The sequence below is a fragment of the Microcaecilia unicolor genome, chromosome 5 (assembly GCF_901765095.1).
Source record: "Microcaecilia unicolor chromosome 5, aMicUni1.1, whole genome shotgun sequence".
NCBI lineage: Eukaryota > Metazoa > Chordata > Amphibia > Gymnophiona > Siphonopidae > Microcaecilia > Microcaecilia unicolor.
Genome location: NC_044035.1, coordinates 132,369,136 through 132,387,471, shown reverse-complemented (window position 1 = coordinate 132,387,471; position 18,336 = coordinate 132,369,136). Strand labels below are relative to the sequence as shown.

At 42.7% G+C, this 18,336-nt stretch overlaps 1 protein-coding gene across 1 annotated transcript in view; it reads left to right on the top strand.

The window, feature by feature from the left end:
* Nucleotides 1–18,336, top strand: part of OGDHL (oxoglutarate dehydrogenase like) — a 260,916-nt gene that overhangs the window by 5,248 nt on the left and 237,332 nt on the right. The window contains exon 2 of the mRNA XM_030203286.1: nt 15,865–16,100. Within this exon, the coding sequence (XP_030059146.1) occupies nt 15,894–16,100 (207 nt within the window). The 5' untranslated portion in view covers nt 15,865–15,893. The remainder of the gene's footprint in view (nt 1–15,864; nt 16,101–18,336) is intronic.

Sequence of the window (18,336 nt, the reverse complement as noted above, 5' to 3'; positions counted from 1 at the left end):
CGTTTTGTGGGCACCTGGTGTTTGCAAATTGCCTTGTTCTCTGCAGGCTTTCAAGTATATGTGCAACTTTGCTGTTAGGTGCCTTATTGAAAATGTTCCCCAGTATGACATACTCTTTAAACACCTGAGAATTTTGATGTTAAAAAATGGAAAGTTAAAGGAGCTAAACTATGGACAAGGGCTATGGCAGGAGCCTTCAGATCTATTTTAAGAAAGCTTAAAAGGCTCAGTAATAGAATTTAGATTTATTTGGTATTTTACATGCAGCCCTTTAGATGACTGCAGTAATTAGATACAGTAATGCATAAGGGGAAGGGGGGTAGGAGAATGGATTTAACTCATGCCTTTTTCAGTTGTACCTCAAGGCAAGATGCATTCAGACACAATAGGGGGGCAATTCTATATAGCACGCCAAAGGTTAGGCACCAATTAGGTGCATAACTTTTGGCACTCAAATGAAAGTTAACAGTAACTAAGTGCCAAAATGAGGGAAAAATGGCAGTTAGTACACTTAGAGGAGCATAATCGAACGGGGCGCCCAAGTTTTCATGATGGCGTCCTAGCAGGATGGCCACGCGAAGGGGCGGGGAAGCCCGTATTATCGAAACAAGATGGGCATCCATCTTTCGTTTCGATAATATGGTCAGGGATGCCCAAATCTCAACATTTAGGTCGACCTTAGAGATAGTCGTCCCTGGTATTTGGCCATAATGGAAAACGAGGACGCCCATCTCAAAATCGACCAAATCCAAACCCTTTGGACATGGGAGGAGCCAGAATTCATAGTGTACTGGTTCCTCTGACATGCCAGGACACCAACCGGGCACCCTAGGAGGCACTGCAGTGGACTTTACAAATTGCTCCCAGGTGCATAGCTCCTTTACCTTGGGTACTGAGCTCCCTAACCCCCCCCCCCCCCAAAACCCACTCCCCACAACTGTTCACCACTACCATAGCCCTAAGGGGTGAAGGGGGGCACCTACATGTGGGTACAGTGGGTTTTGGGTGGGTTTTGGAGGGCTCCCATTTACCACCACAAGTGTAACAGGTGTGGGGGGGATGGGTCTGTGTTCGCCTGGCTGAAGTGCACTGCAGTACCCACTAAAACTGCTCCAGGGACCTGCATACTGTTGTGATGGAGCTGGGTATGACATTTGAGGCTGGCAAAAAATGTTTTTGAAGTTTTTTTTTTAGAGTGGGAGGGGGTTGATGACCATTGGGGGAGTAAGGGGAGGTCATCCCTGATTCCCTCTGGTGGTCATCTGGTCAGTTCGGGCACCTTTTCATGGCTTGGTCGCAAGAAAAAATGCACCAAGTAAAGTTGGCCAAGTGCTCATCAGGGACGCCCTTCTTTTTTCCATTATCGGCCGAGGACGCCCATCTCGTAATCACGCTCCAGTCCCGCCTTCGCTAGGGTGCCAACATGCCCCCATGATCTTTGGTCGTCCCCGTGACGGAAGCAGTTGAGGACACCCAAAATCGGCTTTCGATTATGCCGATTTGGACGACCCTGAGAGAAGGACGCCCATCTCCCGATTTGTGTTGGAAGATGGGTGCCCTTCTCTTTCGAAAATAAGCCTGCTAGACGCCCAGTTATATAATAGTGTCTTAAGTGTTCTAGCATGTAACTGCAAAGGGGATGTTCATATGGGCAGGTCATGGACATTCTGATATTTCAATGCATGGTTTATTGCCGTAGACCAGGTGTAAGTGTTGGCGCCTAAATTTAGACACCAAATTGCTGACTTTAGCTAGTACTCTATAACACATTAGGTGCACAAATTTGCTATTATTGAATACTAGCTTAGAGCTTAGATTTAGCCTAATATTTAGCGGCCTTTATGGAATTGGCCCTTGGGAATTTTTCTGCCCCCAGAGTGCTTGGAGTCAAAGTTTGTACCTGAGGCAATGGAGGGTTAAGTTGCTTGCCCAAGATCACAAAGGGCCAAAGTGGGGGTTGAACTGGGTTTCCTGGTTCTCAACCTGCTGCTCTAACCCTCAGACTACTCCAGTTGATACTGTAAATTCATAAACAAGGATGTCTTATTTATGAATTAAAGGTATTCCTTTGCTTGTGTCTTCCTTCTCTACCCCCCCCCCCCAACTAAAATGAACTGTTTAAACATTTTCCCCCTCATTTTATAATCTTGTGCACACAATTTTACGTTTAGGGCTAGATTCTATATATCATGCCTAAAAAGTTGGGGGGGGGGGGGGGGAACCCGTCGAACTGGGAGGCAGGGGAGGGGAGGCCCTGGCACACACTCTCATTCACACACGCACACTCTCGCACCCACTCTCACTCTCTGTCACACACACTCACACATTCACTCTCTATCACACACTCACTCTCACACACACTCTGTAAAACACACACACTCCGAGGAAAACCTTGCTAGCGCCCGTTTCATTAATTTCTGAAATGGGCCTTTTATCCTAGTTAGTAATAATTAAGTCAGCCAGCTTAGCTAGTACAATTCCTAAGTATACTTGAGTAGAATTTTACAACCGTATTGAAAGGAGTTTGCTCATGTATTGTAGAGGATTCTCTATTGTACATGAGAGCATCTATTAGAACGTTGGTGGTGAGAATTATTATATAGCCTGAGCTATTTTCTGTTTTGTTGCCTTCCTTTTTTATGTCAAAGGCTTCAAGAGCTTCTGCCTTAGTACATGGCCAATACAGAGGTGTGCACAGAGCAACTTTGCCTGCCAGTTTTTTTTTATGTGGTAATTCATTAACCAGTCAAAAACCAGTAGGTAATTAAGGGGTTAAGAGCTTTCCTTTAATAAAATATGTGTGAAATATTAACACCAAAAACAAGTAGGGCAAACATTGGTGCCTTTAAGCGTTTACAGAATGAAAGTATTTATTTTTCTGTGTCTTTCAAATCCTAGGGCCTTGTTTACTAAGGTGCCTTTGAGGCATATTTTCAAAGCACTTTGGGAGGCTAAGTTCCATAGGTTTCTATGGAACTTTGGGAGGCTAAGTGCTTTGAAAATGAGCCTCTTAGTGTTTTTGACGCGCCTACAGTTATCGTGGGTTATAACTGTGTAGGCGCCTATAGGGATATAGTAGGCGCGTACACAGTTAACACGCATTACAAACATTAATGCGCCTATAACACGACTTAGTAAACAGGGCCCCTATTATTTTTATGCCATTAATTTTGATTTTTTAATGCTAGAATTAGGATTTGCTACTTTTCATCCAAAAGATTTTGCATTAAAATGCAAGGATTTTTGCAAAAGGCAAAGTAAGATTTATTTGCAAAATTATTTGTAGAATAGTTTGCTTTGCTGAATTCATAAGATGTTCAATTTCTGCTTTGTACTTTTGAAAACTTTTTTTTATTGTAAGACAATTGATTATTTACAATAGTGTTACCTTGAACTTCATGCTTCACTAGTAAGATGAGTCAGAAAATTTATGACAGCTTTGACAGATATGTTGACCGTGGTAAGTTCACCTTTGCCATTGTGAGCAAGAATTGGCAATAAATGACAGTAACACTTGAGAGCTTTCAGGATTCTTTATGAGTTGACCTGAACCACTGAAAAAGTTGTGCAGCATGGGGTAATTTTTTAAAAGCATTTTCCATGTTGAAACGATGTTTTCTACTTGGAAAATAAATATTATACAGTTTCATGAACAAATATGTAAGTACAAGATAGCATGTACTTATATGCACATGCTGCTTAGGTGTTCCCATGAGTATGGTTTGAGCAGAGACAGAGTTGTGATGTATGTGTGTGTTTTGTAACATACACAAGTGCACAGTCCATATGTACATTTACACCTTTGTAGCAGGTGTAAATTTATATGAGCACTCTGGGGGGGAGGGGGGTTGTTGAATGAATCTATTTTACAAAGCTACATAGGTTCCTATGTTGGTTTTATAAAATACTCCAACAAAAACCACAGTAGATCCAGTTCCTATAAACAAAGACTGTGGACATACCATTGGTTGTATAATATATTTCAAGGACCTCAGAACTAACTTATAGCGATTTGTTATACTCAGTGCTTTTTTTGTAGAAAAAAAGGTGCCGGTACTCATTATGGGCGGGGTCACCACATATGGCTCCACCCCTATGATAGCCACACCCACATTAACCACACCCCCTATACCAGCCATGGCGCATATAAACAGACATCATTGAAAATATTACAGTAGTATAGGAGAAAAAAATAACGTGATTTTTTTCATTATAAATAATCTCTGTAAGCTCTTACAGCTCCAGTATACCCAGTGCAAAATAAGACAGCCAATGTAAATTCTCAAATTGGACATATTACAAACACTAAAATGAAAATAAAATGAATTTTTTCTACCTTTGTTGTCTGGTGACTGTTTTTCTTTCCATATTGGTCCCAGTCTGTGATTCTCCTTTCCTTTGTTTTCGCTTAACTCTTCTGTGCCATTTGTCATTTTTGTCTCCTTTTTCTTTGCTTTCTTCAATATTTTTCAGGCTCTCTCTCTGTCCAGATTTAATTCATTCTTACTATCCATTCTTTAATTTCCTTCATCTACCTGTGGCTTTTCATCTTTTCCTCATCCTTGTTCTCCCCATGCCCCTTCCTCTTATTCTCCAGTCTTTCTCTATTCCCCTTTTCCATCCAGCAGCTCTGCTTTCTCTCCCCATCCTTTCAGTGTCTCCCCTATTTCTTTCTGCATTCTTCCATCCAGCGTCTTCCCTCTTTCTCTCCCTATCCTTCCGTTTTCCCTCTCTCTTTCCCCATCCTTCCATCTGTTTTTCCCTCTCTCCCCAATCCTTCCATCTGTGTTTTTCCCTCTCTCTCCCCATCCTTCCATCTGTTTTTCCCCTCTCTCCCCAATCCTTCCATCTGTTTTTCCCTCTCTCTCCCCATCCTTCCATCTGTTTTCCCCTCTCTCTCCCCAATCCTTCCCTCTGTTGTTTTCCCTCTTTCTCTCTCTCCCCAATCCTTCCCTCTGTTGTTTTCCCTCTTTCTCTCTCTCCCCAATCCTTCCCTGTTGTTTTCCCTCTTTCTCTCTCTCCCCATCCTTCCATCTGTTTTTCCCCTCTCTCTCCCCATCCTTCCATCTGTTTTTCCCTCTCTCCCCATCCTTCCATCTGTTTTCCCCTCTCTCTCCCCAATCCTTCCCTCTGTTTTCCCTCTTTCTCTCTCTCCCCAATCCTTCCCTCTGTTGTTTTCCCTCTTTCTCTCTCTCCCCAATCCTTCCCTCTGTTGTTTTCCCTCTTTCCCTCTCTCCCCAATCCTTCCCTCTGTTGTTTTCCCTCTCTCTCTCTCCCCAATCCTTCCCTCTGTTGTTTTCCCTCACTCTCTCTCTCCCCAATTCTTCCCTCTGTTGTTTTCCCTCTTTCTCTCTCTCCCCAATCCTTCCCTCTGTTGGTTTCCCTCTCCCTGTCAAATTTCCCGCGAACGGCGCGAAGTCGTGACGCACGCGGCACCAGCCCCTATTTCCGGCCGCTGCTGCTTCTCCTGTTGAGCAGCAGCGGCCGCTACACAAAGAAAAAGAAGATTAAAAAAAAAAAATGAAACCTGGCTGAAACGCGGCACCCCGGCACTGTAGACAGCCATTAGGCATTGGCTGTTGCCCCGCAGCCGCTCCTCCTCTTGCCTCTACGTCACTGCCCCTGGAGGAAGACCCCGGAGGAGCGCAGTGATGTAGAGGCAAGAGGAGGAGCGGCTGCGGGGCAACAGCCAATGCCTAATGGCTGTCTACAGTGCCGGGGTGCCGCGTTTCAGCCAGGTTTGAATTTTAAAAAAAAATCTTTTTCTTTGTGTAGCGGCCGCTGCTGCTCAACAAGAGAAGCAGCAGCGGCCGGAAATGGGGGCTGGCACTGCGTGCGGGACATGGACTCACGGGGCGGGGGGAGCAAAAAAAAAAGGTGCCGGTACGCCGTACCGTTGCGTACCGGCACAAAAAAAGCACTGGTTATACTACTCTCGGTTATTCTTAACTGTCATCATTGGACCAAATGTCACTGTCGATGAGTCTCTTTTTTTTTTAAATAGTTTTTAATTGCAAATAAAAATGGTGTTTATCAGCATACAAAATAAAAATAGCTCCACCACACTCCTTAATTCCAGTTCTTTATAAAGCATAAACTAGATCACCATGAATTTTAAAACTCAATGATAAATATAACACAAGAAAAAAATGGGAATGTGGAGAAAAGGTGACCTCAGATGCCACTTTCTCACAATAGCAACATGTTATAACGTTGCGGCCAATACAGTAACTGGTCAAAAAAACTCCATATCCCACTAGGAAAAACTTTGCATTCAAACCATGCATTGCAATAAAGAATCTATAAACATATGCATGGAAAATATCAATATGTGATCACACTAAAAACAAAAGTTCAACTATCTAAGATAAGTCTCAATTCAAGTTTAATTTCTCAAAGCAGTGCTTCAGGGGATCACCAATTCCAAGTCTCTTGTTAACCCTTCAGCAACAGCAACTTCTGCCCTAACTAGAAAGAGAGAGACTTAATGATTACAATTAAGAACAGTTGAGAGCTGCATAATAAATTACTGCAAATTAGCTATTTATCTATGAGGTCCTTTAATATGTTATACAACCAGTCCACTCTACATTGGTCTACCCATAGCCTTTTTAAAAATAGGAGATGGATCTTAAAACCCACCTCTTCATTGCTGCGTTCGGCACCTAACTCTTACCGTTCAGTAAATCCAGACTGCCCCAATTTGACCATTCACTTGTCTACTAGATTGTAAGCTCTTTCGAGCAGGGACTGTCCTTCTATGTAAATTGTACAGTACTGCGTAACCCTAGTAGCGCTTTAGAAATGTTAAGTAGTAGTAGTATTAAGCCTTTATAAAATGGTTCCATGTTTGGGCTTTTCACATATGTGCCTTTATTTGGAGATGTTTGTATGATGCAGAGTTTACATCTTCCAGATACCCCATGCAAATGTGAAATTCCTCCTCAAACAGCAGATCATTGGATTGTTATTGTGAGACATTGCTATTATGTAGCATAAACTGGTGATAGGATCTCTTGTTTAGGGGTTCTTTTACTATGGCGTACTAACAATTAGCGTGCGCTAGACATCCATTGGAATATAATGGGTGTCTTTATCATTTAGCGCACCAAGATCAGATTGCCTCCCTGGCTCCGTCTTGAGATTTTTCTCTTCTTGATAAGATTGAATGCAGCATCTTCTGACCCTTTTTGTACCAAAATGCCATTTGATTTTGCTGTCTGTTGTGTCATAGTGTCTAACAGTGGCTTCAAGAACTACTCACGTTGCAATCTCAAGATATCATTGACTGACCATAATGAGACTTGCAACCACTATCTTGTCTTGGAGCATGTTGTCACTGGTTGAGGCAGGGCTATCAGGCTCTGATGATTCTCTTAAATTGACATTTTCAGCAAAACGTTTTAGTTTCAAGCTCTCTCCTTAACATCGAAGGATCCATGAGCTGCATCAACCACTGGTACTCCTCTGGCACTGAAGGATCAAACATTGTCATTGAAATTTGAAGAAGAGGACCAGGATCAGGAAACCTTCCTACTTTTTCCATTTGATGCATGAGAAGAGGTATATACAGTTGAGTTTACGCTCAAAGTGACTCAGAACTGATAGTAATGTAATTCTTTTGGTGTCTCCACATGAATCTCTGTTGATGCATGAGCCCGAGAGCAGGGAGATTGTACCTTCTCCCAAGAAGCTTTGTTTGGAGGTGAGCTCATCCTCTCATACTGAGACAGCTGATGTGGTCTTCAAGGGTCCATACCAAATTATTGGTACTTTCCTCTTCATTACACAGGAGGAAGTGTCATTTCCTTCAAAGATCCATCCAATGTTGGCTTCAGTAATATTAGAGACAAGAAAATACTAAAGGCCGTCTCTTGGCATCAAGTGTCTTGGCACCATCTGCAGGGCTAAAATAATTGATACATGTATGCTTTGCATTGTTATCAGTTAATTTGGCACCAATGCCCATGTCTCAACACTTTGATTCAACATCAGACTTGTAGTGTGCTGAGCATTGGAGAGGTAAGTCTCCCTAATATGTGGCACCATTCAGCTCCAAGGACCAGAAGGATATCACTTGTGCCTGTTGAGCCTATGGCTTTAGGGTTGCTACTTTCTCAGACTTTCACTATAATTTTGGAGTCTGCATCTGAAGCATCCTAGGGTGCTGTTTAAAGGTTTGAGGATTATAGTTATGAAGAGAATTGTTCCCACATCTTCCATCGAACCAGCTCCCTTCACCGGCAAGGAACAGATCACTGCCCTCTGTCAGCAAATTCAGATTCTGGCCTTTCCAGTATTTGTACAAAGAATGGCTGAGGCAGTTTCCTTTAGTTTAGAGGTGGCATGTGATCCACAGCACCTTTTTTGTCTTTTTCAGATGCATTAGCCTGAGAAGGTGATGGCAGTTTCCTTCCACCAGATTTTAGGATGTGCCAAAGATAATATAGGAGATACTTTTATTATGTTCTATTGAAAAGAAGGCAGTCATCAAATATAACCAGGAAGCACTAGGGTTCAACAAGTCTAGTTGCCTTACTAATCTATGGATTGAATCAACCCTGAAAATCGCTAAGAAGTTTATAGATTGTTTTCATTATCACAGATTTATATATTTATTTGTTGTATTTGTATCCCACATTTTCCCACCTATTTGCAGGCTCAATGTGGCTTACATTATACCGTAAAGGCGATCACCATTTCCGGAATGAGAAATACAGAGTGGTATTGCATTAAAGTTCATAAGTGGCAGAGTAGATTAAGCAGTCAAGTATAGAGAATTCATTTTCGGGATGAGAGATGAAGTGCTATTGCATTAAAGTTAGTTAGTGACAAAGTAAAAGAGGTAATCAAGTATAGAGAATTCGTTTTGTCCAGTTCTGGTATGAGTTTCGTTGTCTGGTGTTTAGGATGGAATATAGTGGTATGCCTTATTGAACAGATTGGTTTTTAGTGATTTTCAGAAGTTTGTTAGGTCTTGCATTATTTTTATGGTGTTTGGAAGTGCATTCCATAGTTGCTTGCTTATGTAGGAGAAGCTGGATGCATATGTTAATTTATATTTTAATCCTTTGCAGCTGGGGTAGTGGAGATTCAGGAATGTGCGTGCTGATCTTTTTGTGTTCCTGGTTGGTAAGTCTATGCGGTCTGACATGTAAACCGGGGCCTCGTCGTGGATGGTTTTATGAACCAGGGTGCAAATTCTGAACGCAATACATTCTTTAAGTGGGAGCCAGTGTAGTTTTTCTCTTAGGGGTTTGGCGCGTTCGTATTTCATTTTTCCAAATATGATTCTGGCTGCAGTGTTTTGGGCAGTTTGGAGTTTCTTAATGATTTGTTCTTTGCATCTGGCATAGATTGCATTGCAGTAATCTAGGTGGCTTAGCACCATTGATTGTACCAGGCTGCGGAATATTTCTCTTGGGAAGAAAGGTTTTACTCATTTGAGTTTCCACATTGAATGGTACATTTTCTTTGTTGTATTTTTCGCATAGCTTTCTAGTGTGAGATTTCGGTCAACAGATGATGAGTTAAAAACCTTTAAAGCAAAAAAAAAAAATCTTTCAGAATGAATTCTATTTCACGAGTACCCAGAAGAAATGGAAGCAATTCTTGTGGTTAAGGGCTCAGGCTCTACAGTTAGGGGCAACTTTTGTTCTTCGTTATCCCTATAAATGTGTAGCAACATTACAGGGAGTGAGATGCTTTTTATGATTCCTTGCAGCTTTCTACTTTTTGTCTGGTAAAAGGGTGACCACCAAAGAAGGGGGGAGGAGCAAGATGGCGTCCTAGCTGTGCTCACAGACGCTCTCAAATTGTTTGCTGCTTAAAACGAAGATTTTCCCCGGATTTCGATATGCCTCATACTAAAAGAAAGGGGATTACAAAAGTGAAACCGCCAGTGGCACTAACGTCATCCCCTATACAGCAAACACTTGATCGTTTCGTGAGAAGCTTACCATTTGAATCCGGACTGGCGACACCCGCTGAGATCGGCGCAGAAGGAGCTGCGTCGGTCAGGGATTTAGAGACCACGCTTTCGCCTCCGTTGCTGAAACCGCCTCCTTGTCCTGCCGGAGCCAGAGTGGAGTCAAGAGTACAAGCAGATACCGACGTAGTTTCTGACTTGTCTCTTTCTGGCGGTTTTTTCCCTGATGTACCGGTGGAGAACATTCTGGAGCAAGAAATGCTCCAGGAGGTGACTATGGCAGCTATATGGATGGCGCTTCAGAGATTGACTATTGAGGTGGCTAAATCCACTAAAGAAGTTTCTTTGTTAACAAGAAAGTTGAATTTAATGTCAGAATCTTATGACGAAATAAAAAGAGAATCTTCAATTCAAATTTCTGCTATTAAAGAAGAGACCACTAAAGTTAAAACAACGGTAGACGCTCTTGTTAAAGACAAACTTTTCACTGCTCGTAAAATAGAGCAGATAGAAAATTACAACCGACGTCTTACTCTTAGAATGTTAAATTTTCCAATGTCTCCTGCTTTGACGCCTCGAGACTTCCTCCAGAAATATTTTCAAGAGATTTTGAAGTTAACTCCTGCAGAAAGTCCTCCTTGCAACAAGGTGTATTACCTACCTAGTGTTCAAAAATCGGGAGAGACACTTGAATCTCCTATTGTAGATATGCAAAATTTAACTGCATTACTAGAGGACTCGAAAATTGAAATAACATCTAGACGGACTCTTATAGTATCTATGGTTTTTGAACAGGACTTGAACTTGATTATGAAACTCTATTTTAAATATTTTCCAACACTGTTCTATGGTCAAAAAATTTGGGTTTATCCCGATGTTACAAAAACAACACAGCAAAGACGAAAACAATTTCTTGCATTAAGAGATGAAGCGAGAGCATTGGGAGCAATCTTTACTTTGGTATATCCTTGTAAGTGTATAATTCAAATGTCTGGCATTAAATACGTCTTTTTTGAGCCACCTCAATTAAAGTCTTTTCTGGACGCTAAAATTCCATCTACCTGAATAAGAAAACTGATTCAGCAATTAAAGAAGAATTAACAAACAGGACTAAGCCAATTTGAAGCAATTTCTCTTTTCTTTTGGACTATATTTCTTCTTAAAATTTTTTTAGTCCCCTCCCCCCACCCTGTGGTGGTCTAAGAAAGAGTGAAAAGATTGCTTTGTTTAATATATGCTAGATTTAAGCATTTATTTTTTCTTTGAAATGTATCTCTGTTTTACTTTGCAAACTGGATATGTTTGTATTTTTCTGAAAATTATAAATAAATAAATTTAAAAAAAAAAAGGGTGACCACCACCAGTAGTCCTCAGGGTGTATTATCTTAGACTTCAGATTGAAATTGCCCAAAGTCATCTTAAACAAGACGGATCACATAAAAAATAGGCACTGTCACCATTGGAAGTCTATTTGGGGGAGCAGCCATTTTCCTGGCGCCCCTCCTAGCTACACCACTGATACTTCCATCTATTTTTCCCTCCTTTCCCACATTTTGTGGGCTAACACTAAACGTGTAAGATTTTCTTTGAATATTATGTGTATAGATATTCTTGTTAATATCAGATATATATCACATGGTTTAGTTTTTTCATTATTGTGATGTTATGTCATGATTTATTGGTTAAAATTGATAAATAGATAATTTTTAAAAAAGTATCATTAGAAGTAACTTGTAATAATCATTATTATACTTGGGGTTCACAAGCTTTTTCTCAGCACTGTATATATTTCAGTAGATAACAGATGTATCTCAAGGAAGCTCAGCTGGGAAGTCTCTGGAAGGATTCCAAATCTGAACAACTGTGAGCATCAAATAAATTATGATAATGGATAGCTACCATAAAATGGTTCTCTTTAAGTGTAGATGGTATTCTTGCCTTTATGAAGAGAATAAAAATACCCAGTTCCATGAAAAGAACACTGCTCTAACCTGCACATGGGAGAAGGGGTATTAATTCCCAAAAGATAGTCAAAATGTATTTAGTCTAATTAACTTCTCCACTGGACTACTTTTATAAGTTTGATTCAGAGGGTATTCAGTCTGGGTGATTTGCTTCTTTTTTAGCTTGCTCATTTGGTCTATTATATCTTTTAGATCAATAAGATTTCTTTCAGTTACTCTATATTTAGTCTTTCTGTTTATGGTCTCATCTTCCCTGAGTGTGCCCCTAATCTAATAGTCCAACTGACTTCCTCACAGGCTTTCTGCTTCCAAATTATGTTAGATTTTTTTTGTTACATTTGTACCCCGCGCTTTCCCACTCATGGCAGGCTCAATGCGGCTTACATGGGGCAATGGAGGGTTAAGTGACTTGCCCAGAGTCACAAGGAGCTGCCTGCGCCTGAAGTGGGAATTGAACTCAGTTCCTCAGTTCCCCAGGACCAAAGTCCACCACCCTAACCACTAGGCCACTCTACAGCAAACTTCTTTTTATATTTCATAGATTTCATGCCTCTAAATGCTTTTATTATTTATTAGTAAAAAAGACCCGTTTCTGACACAAATGAAACGGGCGCTAGCAAGGTTTTCCTCGGAGTGTGTATGTTTGAGAGAGTGTGCGTGAGAGTGAGTGTGTGAGAGAGAGAGTGAATGTGTGAGTGTGTGTGACAGAGAGAGAGAGAGACTGGGTGTGAATGTGTCTGTGAGAGAGAGAGAGTGTGTGTGATTCTCCTCTCTCCCCTGCCCCTCCTGTAGCCACCCAGTGATTCTCCTCTCTCTCCTGCCCCCCCTGCAGCCACCCAGCAATTCTCCTGTCTCCCCTGCCCCCCTCCAGCCACCCAGCGATTCTCTCTCCCCGCCCCCCCTCCAACCATCCAGCAATTTCTCCTGTGTCCCCTGCCCCCCTTCAGCCACCCAGTGATTCTCCTGTGTCCTCTGCCCCCGCTCCAGCCACCCAGCGATTCTCCACTCTCCCCTGCCCCCCCCTTCCAGCCACCCAGCGATTCTCCTCTGTCCCTTGAAGGGAAGGCTGGAGACGGGCAGGGCTTTCAATGACACGGCCGCTTCGACGGAGGTAATCAGGGGAGCGAGGAGAATCGCTGGGTGGCTGTAGGGGGGGCAGGGGAGCGAGGAGAATCGCTGGGTGGCTGTAGGGGGAGGGTAGGGGATCAGGGCTTGCTCCCGTTCTTTTTTGCCACTGCCGTTTAGCTGTCACTGGTGTCCACGAAGGGCTGAAGCTGCTCCCTTGGTACGTTTCTGTCACAGATTGACAGAAGCATCCTCGAGATCATCGTCTCATCCCTCTCTTGTTTATTTTGGTCACGCGCTTCCCGCCTCCCTGCTTCGAATAGGAACATCTCCTGACGTCAAGCAAGCAGGCTTCTAATATGGGAGAGTGACGTCAGGAGATGGTTATGAACGCAGGTAGACACATTGGAACGTTGCAGGAGCAAATTATTATATTAGATTTATTAGGATTTTATAACATTATCCCAGGTGTTACATGTGATCACAAGAAGTTGCATACTTTTATGTCACCTGTATATAGGTGTGCTCTGGGGTAGAGTTTGGGCAGATTACAGGCAGTTTTGCAATTTATGCAAATATTTTATAAAATTTGCATGTACTTTACACGTTAACATTTATACCTGCTCCAGAGCAGGTAAAAATGTCTCTGGCTTCAATCTACCCACAATTTCTACTGGTTTATCTCTACTATTTTATGACACACAGACACCTATTGAGGCAATTCTGTAAGCTGGCGCCTCCTTGCTGGTGCCCTGATTCCACACAGGAATCACTTACTTTGTAATGGCATCTGGGTGCTAAGATTCCATTATAGAATACTAGTGTAACTCAGCAATGGAATGCCCTGCGTTTAGGCACCTACAGTTACACTAGCTTTACAGTTGGCATAACTGTGTGTGCCTAAATGCAACAAAGGTGCATCCAATTTATACTGTTCTGTAAGTTGTGCATGTAACTAAGAGACGTGCCCAGATCCCACCCATGCTCCAGCCATGCTCCAGCCGTGTGTACACTCCACTGTATTTGTGCATTATAGCACTTATGTGTGCTCTTATAGAATAGCACTTTGGGACACTTAACGTGTGTAAGTGCTACATTATGGTGGAATTGTGTGTGTAAACGGGCACCTCGGGCTCCTAGTTATAGAATTACTCCTGGGGGAATTCTGTGCAACTGTGCAGCACAGAATGCAGAATTCTCCACCCACTCTGAATACACAGAATTCTGCTCTTGCTATGCAGAATTTTGCAAAGTGCTGGCATTGGGTTTTTCTCCTCCTTCTTGCAGATATTGCGGACAGAAGGAGGATGCAGTGAACCACTGCACAGCGATTCACTTCTTCCTTCTTTGCTGGCTTAGACAAGACTGCTCATGCGAGACTATAGGGAGGCCCTCTCGGTTCACAGTAACAGTTGGGTCTAAGTTGGCCGAGGAGGAGGAAGTGACCTGATGTGCAGTGGTTTTCTTCCTCTTCCTCCTGCCATGCGATCTCTGTGGGGGTGGGGGAAGGGGGCAGAACGAGATAAGTGTGCCATGGCGAGGGTGGAAGGGGGGCAGAGCAAGATGATTGTGCCATGGGGAGGGTGGGAGGTGGGGCAGAACAAAATGAGTGTGCTTTCAGGGTGGGGGGGGGGGGCAGAGCAAGATGAGTGTGCTTTCTTGGTGAGTGGGAGGGGGCAGCTAAAGCTGAGAGTTTGCCATGAGGATTTTGTAGGGGAGGGCAAAACAAGCTGAGACTGTAGCACTGGTGTGGGAGGAAATCAAGTTTGAGCATGTGCCTGGGGAGGGTGGGAAATGCAGAATAATAGCTGGGGAGTGGAGGAGAAAGAATGAAAGGAGGGAGGTGTGTGTGTGCCTGGGGGAGGGAGAATGAGATGTTGAGGGTATTGTCTGTGGGAGAAGACTTTGGGGCAGAATTAAGGGTCTTGCTAGGAGTTGGAGGGAGATAGAACTACAGTTGCAGTGAGAGTCTGAACGGGGAGGCTGGAGCCTGAGGAGGGAAAAGGCAGGAGGGAATTTCAGACCTTACAATGACAAAATTCTATGCAAAAACACTACAGACAAACAATACAGAATTTTGTAGAACTTTTAAATATTGTACACAGAATTTTCAAAACTTTTGTGCAGATTCCCCCAGAAGTAAGAATTGCCCTTTTTGTATTTTTAGAAAATAGGCTAAAAATAAGAGCCATCTTTACCTCTAAACTTAGGTGATCTGTTATTAAATTACTAGTAAGAAATGCCCGTTTCTGGCAAAAATGAAACGGACGCTAGCAGGGTAATCCCCCCCCCCCCGTCCGTCCTCCCTCCCTCCAGAGTTGCAGACACCCCCTCCGTGCCTCCGTTCCGAGTTGCACACCTCTCCTCTTCGTCCCTTCGTCCCTCAGTGACGTGGTTGCGAGGGCCGCCCCGCCCTCAACGTAATCGCGTTTTGACGCGAGGGCCGCCCTGCCCTCAACATCATCGCGTTTTGACGCGAGGGCGGAGCTACAGTGACTGGAGCCTGCAGGCCAAACCGGATATCTCGGGCGCCTCAAGTTTCCGGCTTGAGGCTTCAAAGTGCCTTTTATATATATAGATTCTTATACTGTCGAGACTCAAGTACAGTGTACTGAATTCTAGGGTAATTTGCATTCTGTGGTCTTTGGTTGAGGTTTGCACAGTGATTGGCCTGGAAAAGCAAGGGGAATGGCTGAGGGAAAAAATGGAGGGAGGGTTAAAACATGGGGAAAAAGACCTGGAAAGCTGTAAATGAAGTCCTATGACACAGTAGCACAAGTTGAATCCAGTTCCAGGTAAAGTGGAACCCTAAAAGAGCTGGAGAACATGCTGTATATTTACATCACATCACTATAGTCATTTGTAAGTGTAGGTCATCTTTTCTTTCAATTTTGTGTTTTTCTTTAGACCTGGAAGGATCGCCTGCTTGAACAAATATGAGTCACGTCAGATTGCTTTTTGCTAAACTGAGGCCACGTGGTATTCAATTGTGGGCAATGCAGAATGTAGCTGCTAAGATCTTTCTCCAAAGTGGCTGTGGTTTTTCCTCTGGAGTCACAGAATCCTTCTTGAATGGGAGCAGCTCAAACTATGTAGAAGAAATGTACTATGCTTGGCTTGAAAACCCAAAAAGTGTCCACAAGGTAAGTGGTAAACAGTAGTTCTTGGTGAATAATGACATTTTGCCCTCCCAAACCCTCAGTGATTCTTGTTGTCTCACCTAAGACGCTGCTTAGTTCTTGTTCTTTTTGTTTGTTTGTCACAAGAATGCTTGAATTCTTGCACTTTAAATACACCAAACTTTCAAGACAGCAGTATTGTATATGTCAGAATGTAGACCAGGGGCGTAGCCAGGCACCCAAATTTGGGTGGGCCTGGGCCCAAGATGGGTGGGCAGAACTCTGCCTTGTCCCATAAGTGATTTGGTCTCTCCCTCTCTTGCCTGCATCCATATGGTCTCTCAAACATCTGCCCTTCCCTGAATACCATTTAAATAGAAGATTTTCATCAACAGCGAGCAGCAACTGATACACACTGCTCATGCTGGCCCCACAGCCTTTCCTCTGATGCAACTTCCTGTTGCATAGGCGAGAATACATCAGAGGGAAGGCTGTGGGGCCGGTGCGAACAGTATGTATCAGTCAGTGCTTGCTGCAGGCAAAGATCTGCTATTTAAAAGGTATGCAGGAGGGACAGTTGGGAGTTTTCGGCTGGTGGGGCTTGGGAATCCCTGCCAGCCACATTATAGATGTGCTGCTACTGGGTGGCCCTGAACCCAAAGTGGATGGGCCTGGGCCCACCCGAGCCCACCCTTGGCTACGCCACTGATGTAGACCAGTATGTTTCTTGAATGTTTTTCCTTTCTGTGCTGTTTTTCATTCTGCATTTATTTTTTTTCCAGATTTTTGAACTCTTTGTTAATGAAAGGCATAAAAATGTAATTGTGGTTATGCTTCTGTTTTTTTAAATCAAATCTTCAGTTTTCATGTTCTATACTAGGCTAATATCTTGTTGGTCATGTCTTTTAATAGAAAAGTACTTTTGTGTGTTTTTCACACAAAAATGATAAGATGAACAAGAGGGAAATGAAAGGTTCTCATAAAGCAAGTGCATGATCTATGACACAACTATATAGACCTGCAATAATATTTGTAGTTTTTCTGTGTCAGTATAACTGGTTAGCAGTATGTTACTATCCTATCACTATTACTGCATATGTGTTTCATTGAAGTAGAGTGAAAATGGTTTAGACCTTTATAGATTTTTTACTAATTTTCTGCATCACTGTTTTGCAAAATGAGATCTTCATCGGGGAAACTCTGCTTATACATTAATAGCAGAATAATAGGCAGAATTTGTAATCCTGATTACAAATCACAATTTTTTCACATTGAATTGATAATATATCCAGTGGGTATCTTCCCTCTGCTTCATTTTATGCCATTTATTGCTATTTAGGTGCTACTTCTTAAGGCACTTAGGGGTTCTTTTACTAAACCATGGTAAAAAGTGGCCTGCAGTAGAGCGAGCGCGTCTTTTGGGTGCGTGTTGGGCCATTTTTTACCATGTCTAGGAAAAAGGGCCTTTTTTTAAGGGGGCCAGAAAGTTAATGTGTGCTAAAATTGAAACCAGTGTGCGTCCATTTTTGGCCTGAGGCTTTACCGCCACCCATTGACCCAGTGGTAAGGTCTCACGTGCTACCTGCATGGTAAGCATGCAGCATGCGCCAACTGCTGTTTACCGCTGGGTAAGCGGCCCGCAGTAGAAAATAGAAAATTACCGCTTGGCTTATGCACTAGCTGGGCGGTAGTGCCGATTTTCGCATGCTGTATGCGTGTAGGCCCTCCTGCACCTTTGTAAAAGGGCCCCTTGGTAAGTATAGTAATAATGGGCATACCTCTGGAATAATTCCAATCCACCAGTAATACTTTTCAGCTAGTTATGGTTTTTAACATTAAAGGGGGAAGTTATCAATGTGGGCTACTATTAAGTTGGGTTATTCTATCACAGGTTCCCATTTTATGCAATGAGAACCTGTGCTAAAATAACCTTGTGATAAAATAACCCGACTTAACAGTAGCCCATGTTGATAACTCCCCTCCTTTAATCCACATTCTGAACTTTGTCCTTTCATTTGACATTACAGAATCCTTGAGTTCATTGAATTAGGATTTAGAAAAACAGGCTTGGCTGTATTTCTCTAGTAGATTGGAGTATGCTAAAATGCAACTGCAGGGGCATGACAAAAAGAAGAGAAAAAGAGAGAGTGTAGACATGATGCCTATTTTTTTCTGTGCCCATGGGAAGGGCACTATATCTAGAGATCATAGTTAAAGGAAATTGCTTGTGACAATTGAGTTCAGTGAAAGACGTAGAGCC